At 68.6% G+C, this 12151-nt stretch overlaps 2 protein-coding genes across 6 annotated transcripts; one reads left to right on the forward strand and one right to left on the reverse strand.

Moving 5' to 3' along the window:
- Nucleotides 1-522: 522 nt before the first annotated feature.
- On the reverse strand, nt 523-11357 carry PLPPR3 (phospholipid phosphatase related 3). 5 transcript variants are annotated; one of them, XM_052802154.1, is made up of 9 exons: nt 11240-11357; nt 8533-8750; nt 4101-4223; nt 3745-3930; nt 3391-3520; nt 2973-3168; nt 2834-2891; nt 2305-2478; nt 523-2191 (listed from the first exon to the last, which is right to left on the reverse strand). In XM_052802154.1, the coding sequence occupies exons 3-9, from the start codon at nt 4173-4175 to the stop codon at nt 929-931; spliced, it is 2082 nt and encodes a 693-aa protein (XP_052658114.1). In that variant the 5' UTR covers nt 4176-4223; nt 8533-8750; nt 11240-11357; the 3' UTR covers nt 523-928. The 5 variants fall into 5 exon arrangements, with proteins under 5 accessions (XP_052658114.1, XP_052658116.1, XP_052658118.1 ...); XM_052802156.1 differs by lacking the exons at nt 8533-8750; nt 11240-11357 and adding an exon at nt 5538-5840 and having other exon boundaries at nt 4101-4220; XM_052802158.1 differs by lacking the exons at nt 8533-8750; nt 11240-11357 and adding an exon at nt 5538-5840.
- Nucleotides 7298-9955, forward strand: LOC128148382 (complement factor D-like). The gene is given in 6 exon segments (XM_052802159.1): nt 7298-7472; nt 7713-7866; nt 8173-8317; nt 8751-9008; nt 9596-9637; nt 9639-9955. Coding segments are annotated over 6 exon segments (795 nt in total). The 5' UTR covers nt 7298-7408; the 3' UTR covers nt 9771-9955.
- Nucleotides 11358-12151: the final 794 nt, after the last annotated feature.

Genomic DNA, 12151 nt, shown 5'->3' on the forward strand with positions numbered 1-12151 from the left:
CCCCCTGGCAAAGGAGCCCAGCCGGGGAACATCTACATGTTTATTTGCTCTTCAAATCACAGCGGTTCCAGCCATTGCCCGACAGACGCTTTTGCAGCCTGAAGACCCCCCCCCCGCCCCACCAAAACCTCAGTCCCCAGCTCAGGGCTGCTGCTCCTGGGGACAGAGCTCAGCCCCGACTCCCCCCCTTCCCTGTGCCAGCCCTGGCAGCACCCAGACTCTGTGCCCCCACCCCAATGCCCACCCTCGACTTCAGCCCGTGCAGTATTTACAGCCTCCGCATGCCCAGAGCCCCAGCCCTGGGCAACCCCCCCCCCCAAGCACTGTCCCCCAACAGAGACCAGTGGCACAGGATGGGGGTCTGCGGCGACCCCTCCTGTACGGCTCCTGCAGGACCCCCAGCATCCACAAATCCCTGCGCAAGCCAGGATCTGATGCCCCACAGCAAACCCCCCCACCCCCCCCTCCAAAGACCCCTCAATCCAGCCCCTCTGAAGCCCTCCAGCACCATTTGCTTCCCCCCCACCTCTGCCGACAGACATACACTTCCAAAGCCGGAATAAATTAACCCCTCAGAAATGTCAGCACCTGTGTTAGAGAGAAAAAGAAAGTCAAAAGTGCTTGGATCTGCCCAGCCCTGTGGGCCAGCGGGGGCAGAGCCCCCTGAGCCCCCCCAGCTGCGCGGGCAGGAGCGGGGTCCCGCGTCGTGGGGGGTCCTGCCCATGTCTTGGTTGGCTCAGGATCCGGCGTGACCGCGCTCTGCCGCGTCCTCATGCCGCTCGGTTGCTCTGATGCCAAAGCCAGCCCCATCCTGATGATCCCCCCCGGCAGAGAGGAACCCCAGTGTTACAGACCCCCCACACCAGCCCCCCCCAAGCTGGGGCAGGGGAGTGGGGGGGGGGGTGGGTGCAGGGAAGGCAATGGGAGCTCAGTCCTTAAACCTCCGGCTGGCTTGCATTTTCTTGTAGTAGTGGTCCACCTCGCTGTCCACCTGCCCGTCCCTCTCGGCCGGCTTCCTCCGCAGCGTGGACTCCCGGCTGGCCGTGCCCAGCAGCCCCTCGGGGGGGGCGTCCGCCCGCTCCCCGCTGCCCCCCACCGCCCCCGGGATGGCGGCCAGGCTGCCGTAGCGTGGCTCATCCTGCTCCATGTCGCTGACGGAGGAGCCGGGGGAGACGCCGGCGCTCTTGGCCGGGCGGAAGCCGCGGAAATCCTTCCCCATCTCGCCCAGCTCGTAGGCGTCCGGCCCCTCCGGCCCTTTCGGCCCCGACTTCCACTCCCAGGGCCCGTTGCCAGCGGAGAGGTGGACGACGGGATGGTGGGGAGCGTGGGCGTCGATGGTGATGATGCTGGAGCTGTCCCGCTCGGAGGGCGAGCGGTACTGCGAGGAGTCGGAGCTGGTGGAGGAGGAGGAGGTCTCCGAGTGCTTGGGGGTGACGGAGACGATGCTCTGCTGCTTGGACATGGCGATGACCTGCATCAGGCGCGGGGGGTTGGCCACCCGCTGTGCCCCCCCCTTCTCCGCCACCATCACCCACTTGGCCCGCACGGCCGCCCCGCTGCCGGCCGGGACGCCGGCGCCCGCCTGGCTCTCCTCGGGGATGTGCACCAGCTGCGAGGCGCCCGGCCGGGGCTGGATGAGGACGCGGGGCCCCATGGCCGCCCGCTCGGCCGAGCGTGCTTGCACCGTGGGGTAGAGGGAGGGGGGGACGTCCTCGCCGGTGTCCCCAGCACCCCGGCCGTGCGCCGCCTCCTCCGCCAGCGTCATGCTCCGGCCCTCCAGCGACTTCTGCTTCCACTCGGTGATGAGCTGCTTGGAGCGGGAGGCGTCCACGGGGACGTGGATGGTCATGTGGCGCCGCGCGGGGTCGTCCATGGAGGGGGTGTTGACGCGGGGCAGGGTGTTGCTGAAGGTCACCATGTTCTCCTTGCCCATGGGGCTGCGGGGGGCCAGCAGGTCCACGTCCACGCTGGCCCTCTTCAGGCTGCCCAGGGAGTTCTTCTCGCGCGGCACCGGCCGCGCCGCCTCCTCCAGCCGCGTCTGTGGGTTCAGCTCATCGGTGCTCACTGACTTGTTCTGGTGGTAGACGGAGTCGTGGCCCCGCTGAGTCAGCGCCCGCAGCGCGTCCTTGGCCGGTGCCGGTGCCGCGACCCTCTCCGTCGGGGCGCGGAAGTTGCCGACGGCGTGGTAAGCCTGCGGGAGGGGGAGCGCGCGGTCAGCCCAGCCCCGGGGACCGCGGCCCGCGCCGAGCATCCTTCCCCTCCCGAGGCACCGTGGCCGCCCTGAGGGTGGGGACCGGCACCCACCAGGTAGGCGGCAATGCCAGAGCCGATCAGGAAGCCCACGTAGACGTCGGCAGGGTGGCTGCGGTACTGGGTGATCTGGGTCAGGCCGCAGATGCCGGCAGCAATGGCAAAGGCAAAGACCAGGATGGGCTTGAGGAGTTTGGTGCTGTCCGAGATGATGGAATTGAAATACATCTGGTGGCAGCGGAGGCAGGGCAGAACAGGCTGTTAGTCGCGGCTCATGGCACCGGCACCCGCTGCCATCACAGCACCGCAGCTTTCCCCCTCCCCAGCCCCCGGCCATGCAGAGAGCTCTTGGGTGCACATGGAACTGCAAGTGCCTGCGCGTGCATAGGTGAGAAACTGTGCACACGGGTGTGAACGTGCCCGCACCCCAACATGGGCACACGTGTGTCGGGCAGAGCTTGTCTGTGCATGGGAGGGTGTATGCCGACGGGAGGGGGATGCCGCTGCCTGGTGGCAAGGAGCTCGCGCTGCCCCCCGAGCCGGCACGTGTGGGGCCGAGAGCCGGGCAGTGCCAGGAACTCACCGACACGTAGACGGCAGCGAAAGCCGAGAGCGTCGCATGCTGGGACGGGAAAGTCTTCCTGCGGGGGAGACGGGAGGGTGCAGTTGGGACGGGGCAGGACGGTTGGCATCGCGGCGCGGGTCTCCCCCCCGGCACATACCTGGCAGAGAGGATGGCGTGCTTGTCCACGCCCGAGCAGATGTCCTGGGTGATGTAGGGGTTGGCATCGCAGGGGGTGCCCAGCAGCGTGTAGTTGGGCTTGCAGACGGTCAGGAAGAAGGGCGCGTGGTAGCCGGTGGCCAGCTGGATAACGTCCGTCACCAGGGCCGTGGCACAGAGCCCAAACACGTGGACGCCTGGGGATGGCAGGAGCAGGATGGCAGGTCACCCCCTGTCCCACGCAGGGCACCCAGGGCCCACCCAGCCCTGGGGCACCCACAAGCACGGGGACAGGTCCAGTGCAGTGTCTGGGGTCTGGATGGGACCATGCGCTCCTGCTATCGCACCCGGGGTGCCCCCACGCCCTGACCAGCCCCCGCGGCAGGCAGGGCTCCTGCCCGGGCTGCAGCACAACGTACCCACAAACCTTACAGTCCGGCGCAGGAAGGAGTTGAAGTTGCAGCCGCCGGCGTTAATGCTGCCCTCGGCACCGGCGCGTCCCTTCAGCCTGGACTGCAGGCAGTACACGATGCCCTCCCCGACCATGATCTGGGGAGGAACCGATGGCTCAGGGGGTGCCGCCCCACGGCAGTCGGGGGGGTCCAGGCTGTCGGCAGCGCCGCCCCACGGATGCAGGGCACTGGCAGGCTGCCCACACTGGTCCCCTGGTGCTGCTGGCACCAGGACCCCAAGCCCTGGCCCCCAGCCCTGGCTCTGCCTCTGGGCAGGCTCCATCCTCACCCCCCCGCAGCGGGATGAGCCCTGGGACGCACCGAGGCGGCGGGTGCAGCGAAGGCCAGGCTGAGCAGCATGAGCAGCGGGATGAGCTCCTCGTTGGTCTCCACGTAGGGCATGGAGAGTGCCCGGTCGTAGCACTGGAAGCCCACCTTGGCCGGCTTGAAGAGGTCCGTCAGCTCCAGGAAGTAGAGCGTCACGATGGAGGAGGCCACGATGGGCAGCTGGGGGGGGGGCGAGAGCGTCGGGACCACCGCACCGCCCGGTACGACGGGCACCGGCATCGCGTGACCCTGCCGGGAAGGGGCAAAGCCCCCATCCCCTCCGTGCCAGGGGAGGACCAGGCCCTGGGGAAGGAGCCCCCCCACCCTACTCCCACCCACCCCACACCCACCTCCACGAAGTAGAAGCAGGGCAGGAGTGTCATGCTGTCCTTGGGAGCCCTGGCCTTCTCCTTGGGGGGGATCATGGTCCTGGGGCAGGTGCCGGGGTCCCGCTGGGCTGTGCCTCTGCCCTACTGCGGGGCAGCAGCGTCACCTCCAGTCCTCAGCCCCCACGGGGGGGGGGCCGGGCAGCCCCCAGGCTCACCCCGCTACCCCCCACAGCCGCTCACCGGGGGGAAGCTGCCGGTACCCGGGGGCTGCCCCCGCCGGTACCCCCCCCCGGTCATCACCGCGGGGCGAGCTGGACAAGGGCTTCCCCGCTCGCCCCAGGGGACCCCCAGCACCCCGGGGGGGGGGTCCGGCCGAGCCGGGGGGCTGTGACAACAGGTGGGGTGGAGGGTCGGCTGTCGCGACAGGCGGCCACTACCGCGACTGGCGGCGAGGCTGCTGCGGAGGGCGTGGGGAGGGGGGTGTGCCGCCCGCAGAGCCGAGCCGAGGATGGGGGTCCGGGGGCACCCCCTGGCCCCAGCCCCCCGAAAGTGACACCCAGCCCTGGCTGCAAAAAGGCGGGGGGGGGGGGGGGCGGATAACGGGGATGGAGCCACGGGGGGCAATAGCGGGGGGGGGAGCAATAACGGGGAGGAATTAACGGGCGGGTATTAACGGGGGGGGGGGGGGCTGCAAGGGGCTCACCCCGCGGCGGGGGCCGGAGGGGCGGGCGCTCCCGGCGGTGCCGCAGCCGCGGGCGGGGGTCGGGGCGGGGGGGGGGGGCTCGGGGGGGGGCGGGGAGCGGCCCTTTGTGCAGCCCGCGGCCGCCCGCCCCCCACTCACCTCTGCTGCGGCCGCCCCGGGGCGAAGCGGGGCCGGGGGGGGCGGCGGGGGCGGCGGCCGCGGGGGTCCCCGGGAGCCGGGATGCTCCTGCCTCGGCGGAGCGCGGGGAGCGGCCGCTTCCTCCGCCCCCGCCGCCTCCTCCTCCTCCTCCTCCACCGCCGCCGCCCCCCGCCCCGCCCCGCCGCTCCCGGCCCCTCCCGGGGCGCTGAGACCCCGCAGGGCCGGGGATGGGGGTCTGGGGGAGCGTCGGGGATGAGACAAAGAGCCGGGCGGGGCCGGGGGCAGCGAGCGGGACCGACACCCCCCCCCGCGCCGCCCTGCACCCCGAAAGCTGCTCTGCACCCCCGGCTCTGCAGCCGGCACCGGGGGGGTCCCGGGGCCCCACCCAACGCCCCCGCAGGGCTCCCTCCTCCCCCGGATCAGCCCTTTCCCCCCATATGCTGCGGGGAGCGGGGGTCGCGCCCCCCCCCCCGGGTCCCCCCTGCCCTGCAGAGCCCCCGCCCTGGCCGAGCTCTCCCCCGCCCCGGGAGCTGCCAAGCCGCAGCTCCTGCAGCTTCGGGGTGTGTGACCCCCAAACCCACCCCCCGCCCCGAGCTGCACCAGACCCCTGCACCCACCTGGGCTCCGCTGGCCGGGGGGGCACCTGCCCTCCCCACGGGCACTGCTGCATCCTGGGGGTGAGGCCGGTGCTGGCAGAGGAGCAGCGGGAATGGCACCTGAGGCCAACCTCAGCCAGAGCCTCGAGTGTCCCCGAATTCAGGGCTGGGGAAGCAGCTGCAACTCCCTTTGCCCCCCAGGGACTTCCAGCACTTTTCGGAGGAGGATGAGGCACCCCTGCCCTGTCCTCCCTGGCCTTTGCTGCCCCACGCTTGCAGGGGATCCCGGTCCTGACCCAACCCTTCCCTGTATCCCATTCCCTGTCCTCCACACCCCTCGCTCGGCCCGCCACCTTCCCCCTGCCCACCCTCTCCTGGTCCCATCCGGGCTCTGCATGGCCCCACGCCACGGCACCGGCCACTGCACGTTGCCCTTGTTCCATTTTTGGCCCTAAGTGGGCAGAAATCTCCCAGCGTATTTAACGTCTAAATCCCGAATCCCTGGAAGCTGCGATTAAGCCGCCCTCCCTGCGGAAAATCCTCGGTTTGAGCCAGACTCGGCCACCTCCGGAGCCATCCGCGCCGCACCGCTCTCCGCCCGCCCGCATGGTCCGACCCCTCCCGCCATGTGCTGCCCAACACACGGGGGAGAGCAGGAAGCCAAAGTTGCCCCCCCCCGCAGAGGGACCCCCTCAGCCCTGGGGCACCCTGGCCCCCTGCCCCCCCAGCACCCTCCTTGCTGGTGTCCCCGGCTGGCTGGGGTCGGGGGGCTGGCTGGTGCTGGGGGTCCGATGGCTCAGGGTGGTGGGGTGTCTGCGTAGCTGGACAAAGGGAACCCGGTAATTTTGAGCCGTAAAGGCTCGTAGTGCATGAGGAGGAGGAGGAGGAGGGTGGGCTCCGGCCCCTTGCCCGGTTTCCCCACTCGGTCCCGGCTCCACCAGTGGAAGCAGGGCAGAGCCCGCGGGCCCAGCCGTGGGAAATGGTGGCCACGCCAGCCAGGGGCGAAGGCAGGGCGACCCCGGCCCCAAAGGGGCGAGCAGCGGTGCCCGGCCCCCAGCCCCGGCCCGGCCGCTGGGTTTCGCCGCCGAGAGACCCGAGGCGCGGTGAGGGGCTCAGGGGCCGAGCCCGGGCGGGGGCGACGGGCGGCTCCGCAGCTCGGGGACGCGCCGGGACCGTCGGCCGGGAGCCGAGGCGGTGGCTCCGCTTAGTGGCACCGGGGAGAAAGGCAGAGGGGACGGGGGCTGCCACCGCCACCCCCGTCCCTGCACCCCAGCCCTCGCAGGAGCTCCCCTCGGGGCAGGGGTCTCCCCCCCTGGGGACCCCCCCCCCAGGCGCTGGTGGTCCCGACCCCCGCTGTCCTCGTCCTCGCCAGCCCCAAGGGCAAACCCTGGGGGGGGTGCTCGGCTCTGCCCCACGGCCACGGACACCCACCGAGCCGGCACCCAGCACCCACCGCTTCACCCCCGGCCATCCTCCCCGGGCGGATCGGGGGGTCCCTGGTCCGGGGGGGGGGCCGGGGCCAAGCCAGGACACTGCCACATGGGCCGGAGTCTTCCCGTGCCAAGAGCGGGATTCGGTTTCGGCTTTGAAAACAACGGTGCAAGAAATCCCCGGCGGCCGGTGCCAGCTCCGGCAGCTGGGACAGGCTGTTTCCTCCCTCCCGTGCTGTTTATGCCGGGAACTCTTGACCCCTTTTATAAGCCGAATATTTAAAAACACTCAGCCCACGCTGCGGAAACCACCCCCCCCCCCCGCTCCCCTGCACTGCCCCTTCCTGGCCCCCCCGCAGCCCCAAAGCTGGACATAAAAGCAAGCCCCAGCCCCGGCCGGGCAGTGTCTGCCCCACGGACCCCACAGCCAGGGCAGAAGCGCCACTGGGCTCCACTGCAGCCATGGGGCCAAGTCCCACTCCCATCCTCATCCTCGCTCTGCTGCTGCTAGGGTCCATGGTGAATGGTGAGTGCACCCCCCCACACCCCAGGACAGGGACAGGCTGGGGCAGCAATGTCCCCAGCACAGGGGGTCCCACCCGGCCCCCCAATTCCTGCTTCCATCTGCAGCCAGGTGCTGCCGTGGCCCATGAGGGGGGGTCCAGGGATGTCGGGAGGGACCCGCCGGGGTAACCCTGCCCCATGCTCCATCCGGGCGGGCTGGGGCGATGCTCGGCTAACCCAGCCTCTCTCCTGCCTGCAACAGGGCAGCCCCGGGGACGGATCCTGGGGGGCTACGAGGCCAAGCCCCACCTGAGGCCGTACATGGCCTCGCTGCAGCTGGATGGGCAGCATGTCTGCGGGGGCTTCCTCATCGCCGAGCAGTGGGTGCTGAGCGCTGCGCACTGCACTGAGGAGACGTGAGTGTGGGGGGGGGGGGGAGGGGGGTGTCAGTGCGGGGGCTGCTCCATGCTGGGGGGTGGCTGCTGGCCTCAGGCCAAATCCTGCTCCATAGCCCCAACCCCAGTATTGGAGCACCAGGGCTCTGCTCCCGCCTGCAGTGAGGGTTGGGCAGGGGCTGCAGGACCCCTGGGAGCTCGTGGCACCCTGTGGGGGGGGGGTCTCTGGCACCCCATTGCCATGGCTGGGTGCAGCAACACCCCCTGCTCCGTGTGCCCCGCAGGGTGGGCAGAGCCCCCACACCCCACGTGCTGCCTCTCTTCCAGGGACGGCAAAGTCTTCCAGGTCCTCCTGGGCGCCCACTCGCTCACAGAGCCGGAGCCCCACAAACGCCTGTACCGGGTGCGCGCCCAGATCCCCCACCCCGGCAGCAACATCCACAACAACAAGGACGACCTCCTCCTCCTCCAGGTGGGCTCAGGGCTGCCAGGACCCTGGCTGGGACTCTCCTTCCCGCCACCCGACAGGCACAGCCCTGCTCCTGCAAATCCCTCTGCCCCTTGGGACCCCGCGGGGTCACTGACCGCAGTGGGAGGAAACCCTTGAGGCCACCCTGGGACTGCTCGGTTCACCCTATCCCTCCTTCCCCGTCCCATGGGACCGTCCCCGCTTCCCCCACCAAAGACCTTTGGGCTGTGTCCAAGCGCCTCCGTCTTCCCCATGGTCCTCACGGCTGCAGCTCTGGTCTCCAGCTGCGTCCCGGGGGCTGCAGGCAGAAGGTGAAGCCCTGCGCACGGCCGAGGCTGGGGCAGTGCCGGCGTCAGGGCTGGGCTCGCCGTGCCCTGCTGGGTCCCGGGCCATCATTGGCCCCCGCTGAGCCGGTTCCCCTCTTCCTTCACGGCAGCTGGAGGAGAAAGCGGAGCTGAACACGCACGTGCAGGTGCTGCCGTTCCAGCGGGAGGACAGGGACGTGGCGGCCGACACGGTGTGCGAGGTGGCGGGCTGGGGCACCATCAACCACAGCGGCCGCCGGCCGGACAAGCTCTACCAGGTGGAGCGGCCGGTGATCAGCCGCGACGTCTGCAACCACCGCACCCGCCACGACCACACCATCACCGAGAAGATGATGTGCACCGACTCCCGCAGGAAGGACACCTGCAAGGTACCGCTCGCCCCGGCCTCCCGCCACCTCCTTGCCGGGACACAGAACCACGGCCGGACCCAGGGGCTGGGGGCTGCCGACCCCCTCGGGGGTCTGGGAGTGGCAGCGGGGGGAAGGATACTTGCAACCTGGAAAAGGCAAGGGTGTGGGGCAGGATGGGGCTGCAATGCCCATTGCAGTGACAGGGTGGTGGGAGCTCCTTGCCCTGTGCTGGCTGCTGCAAAGCAGCTCTTGTGAGCCTGGAGACGGATGAGGCCACGGGCACGACCCAGTGCGCCCCAAGGGTACCCACTGACGGGTCACGCTGAAAGCCCCCCTGCCTGCCCCACCACGTCCTGGCAGAGCCGGGGGTCTGGGCTGTCAGCAGAGCAAGGGGACGAACGAGGGCTGGCAAGGAGGGACAGGACTGACCCCAACCCGTAGCTCCTGCGGGTGAAACCTGTGGCTGAGAGCACCCAGGGGCTGAAGCTCTGCCCCTCGCAGAGGCTTGGGTCAGGCAGGGACCCCCAGTCCCAGTGTCAGGGTGGGAGGTGGGCTGGGACGGGCCAGCAAACCCTCAGCAGCACTGATGGGCCTTGGTCCTGCAGGGAGACTCCGGCGGCCCCCTGGTCTGCAACGGGGTGGCCGAGGGGGGTGGTCACGGCCGGCTCCCGCGTCTGCGGCAACTACAAGAAACCCGCCATCTACACCCGCATCGCCCCGTACGCGGCCTGGATCGACAGCGTCATGGCCTCTGCGGCTGGGGAGGGAGACACTCGCTGAGCCGTCCCCAGGGACCCGGCTTCACGCCACGGCTTGCTGCTGCCGGCACGGCCAGAGCACCCACGCTGCTGCTTGGGGAAAGCTGCACCGAAGAGCGCCGGGGGGCTCCCACCGCTGCCCTGACCTGCTCCCGGAGCATCCCCCCACGCCAGGAGGAAGGCTGGGCTAGGGGACCGGCGAGAAACCAGGGGAAGGGCATCCCTGGCCCCCCGCTCACAAAGCACGGGGCCCAGCTGGGGAGGGCAGGGGGTCCCAGCCCCCCAGGCTGGCACAAGCCACAGGCTTTGCTGAACATGCCCGTAACGCTGACCGCGACCTGCTGCAATAAAGCAATGACGATTCCTGCAAAGCTGCCAAGGCTGGGGGGAGGTTGCATGGGAGCCCCCTGCCCAGGGGGTGTGCACAGCGCTGGGAGGAGCTGGACACAAGGTGGGGAGATGCTGAAGCTGAGCCCATGGGGACAGTGTGGCCAGGGCCCCCCCTGCACTTCCCACCACCCCTCCCTGCCACCCACGCCTTTGGAGTGAGCCCCATCTCCTCCTTTGCCTTGGCCATGTGCTGAGCCCCCCCCAGACTCACTGCTGTGAGTGCTTGACCCCAGCTCTGCCCCAGAGCGGGCTCTCCTCAAGGGGCACGTGGACTCTGCCGACCCCCCAGCACCCCTCCTGGCCCCACTCCCATCCCCGTACCCCACAGCTGAGCACCCCCAGCCCATCGCCCCTGACCAGGAGCCTGCACCTCAGGGGGAGCAGGGGACACATCCTGCGGCACGGCCGCGGGGCGATAAGGTCCGAAGCTGGGACCTCCTGCAGGGTTCATTGTGTGACTATTTGTTAAAGCAGAATCTGCAAATTGCCGGTAAGGCGGAGGGTGGCACCGGCTCCCACAGGTGGGGTGGGGGGCAACAAGGCCGGACAGGATCCATGCTGGGACCCCCGCTCCCCATCCCAGGGACCCCTAGAAAGGCAAAGGGGGCTGGGCCAGGAGACGCCTGCGTTCAGCTCTTGGCCTGCGCTGGTTTTCAAGAGGGGCAGGGGTGAGGCAGAGCCCCCTCCTCCTGCCGCAGCCCAGCTCGCAAGAGACTCCTTCGAGCCCCAGGAGCGGCCGGCACCGCCGCTGCCCCGGCCAGGCCCTGGCAGGACCCCGGTCCTTGCCCCAGACCCCCACGTGCGTCCCCCATCGCGGCAGGGCCAGTGACAGACCTTGGCACAGAGGAGCCCCTCACCCTCCCGTAGTTGGGGGTCCCTCAGTCCTTAGAGAGAGGGGAGCCGGGGCAGGTGGGCCAGGGCGAAGGCACAAAGGAGCATTGTGGCAGGGAATTGCGAGACCCTTCCAGCATCCCCATCCTGGGAGCAGGACAGCCGGACAAGGAACGATGGACACACGGCTGGAGGAGGGGGAGGTACAGGCAGAAGGCCCTCGTATCGGGGATGGAGGAGGAGAAAGCAGGTCTGGATTTTAAAACCTACCTTCCGTCCCTACCGGAGCTCAGCCAGCACCTCGGGGAGCTGCTCCCAGCTGCGAGGCTCCGTCTCGGGTGGGAGGCGAAGCGGAGAAGAGAGCATCCACCCTCCTGCAGAGCGGCCGTGCGCTCCCACCTCCGTGCAAACGGAGAGCAACAGCAAACATTAAATAACCCCAAACCTGTTCTCTGAGAAAAAGGAGATTAACGAAGGCCCAGGTCGATTACAGGTTTACTTACAGGGGAAAGGAGCTTTAACAAGAAGTTGTAGTTTCCTAATTAGCCATTTGATTTTCCTTAATTACCAGAATAGCGAGGCAGCGACCAGCTCGATACAACAAAACATTAAGTAGAGCTGAGACACAAGCTCTTTGCCATCAGCTCAATTTTTCACTAATAAATGAAAATGCAGTTCCAGAGGGAAAGGAAGATATAAAACCAGGCTTGTTCCCTCCCTTGAATGGTCCCTGGGGACATGCAGTTGTTGGCCAAATTCCTGCCCAGCCAGACAAGCCACAGCTCAGCTCTAAGCATCTCACTGCGCTTTGTCAAAGTGCGCAGATGTTTAGGTCCGATTCCGGAAAGGTGCTGAGCACCCTCAGCCTGGTTTGATCTCAGCAGAAGCACAAGGCAGGTCTTCCCCAGCAGCTCCCCTGTGAGCAGGCAGCTGCCTGCTCCAGACAACTTCTGAGTGGCCACACGCCACCAAGCACCTAGGTCCTTCCCATCTGACCATCAAACGGCCAGGGCTACGGCATTCAGCAGATGCAATCAGGTTAGAACCATTAGTTTGCAATTTCTAGCAAGTAAGAGCACCCAGTGAAGTGGTAGCTGAGCACCGTCAAATGAGGGCGAAAGGTTGAGGCAACTTTTCGCCTAACCTTGGGAGCAGAACAGAGTTGTACAGCACGAATGCTCT

Source organism: Harpia harpyja, chromosome 11 (genome assembly GCF_026419915.1).
Source record: "Harpia harpyja isolate bHarHar1 chromosome 11, bHarHar1 primary haplotype, whole genome shotgun sequence".
Classification (NCBI taxonomy): domain Eukaryota; kingdom Metazoa; phylum Chordata; class Aves; order Accipitriformes; family Accipitridae; genus Harpia; species Harpia harpyja.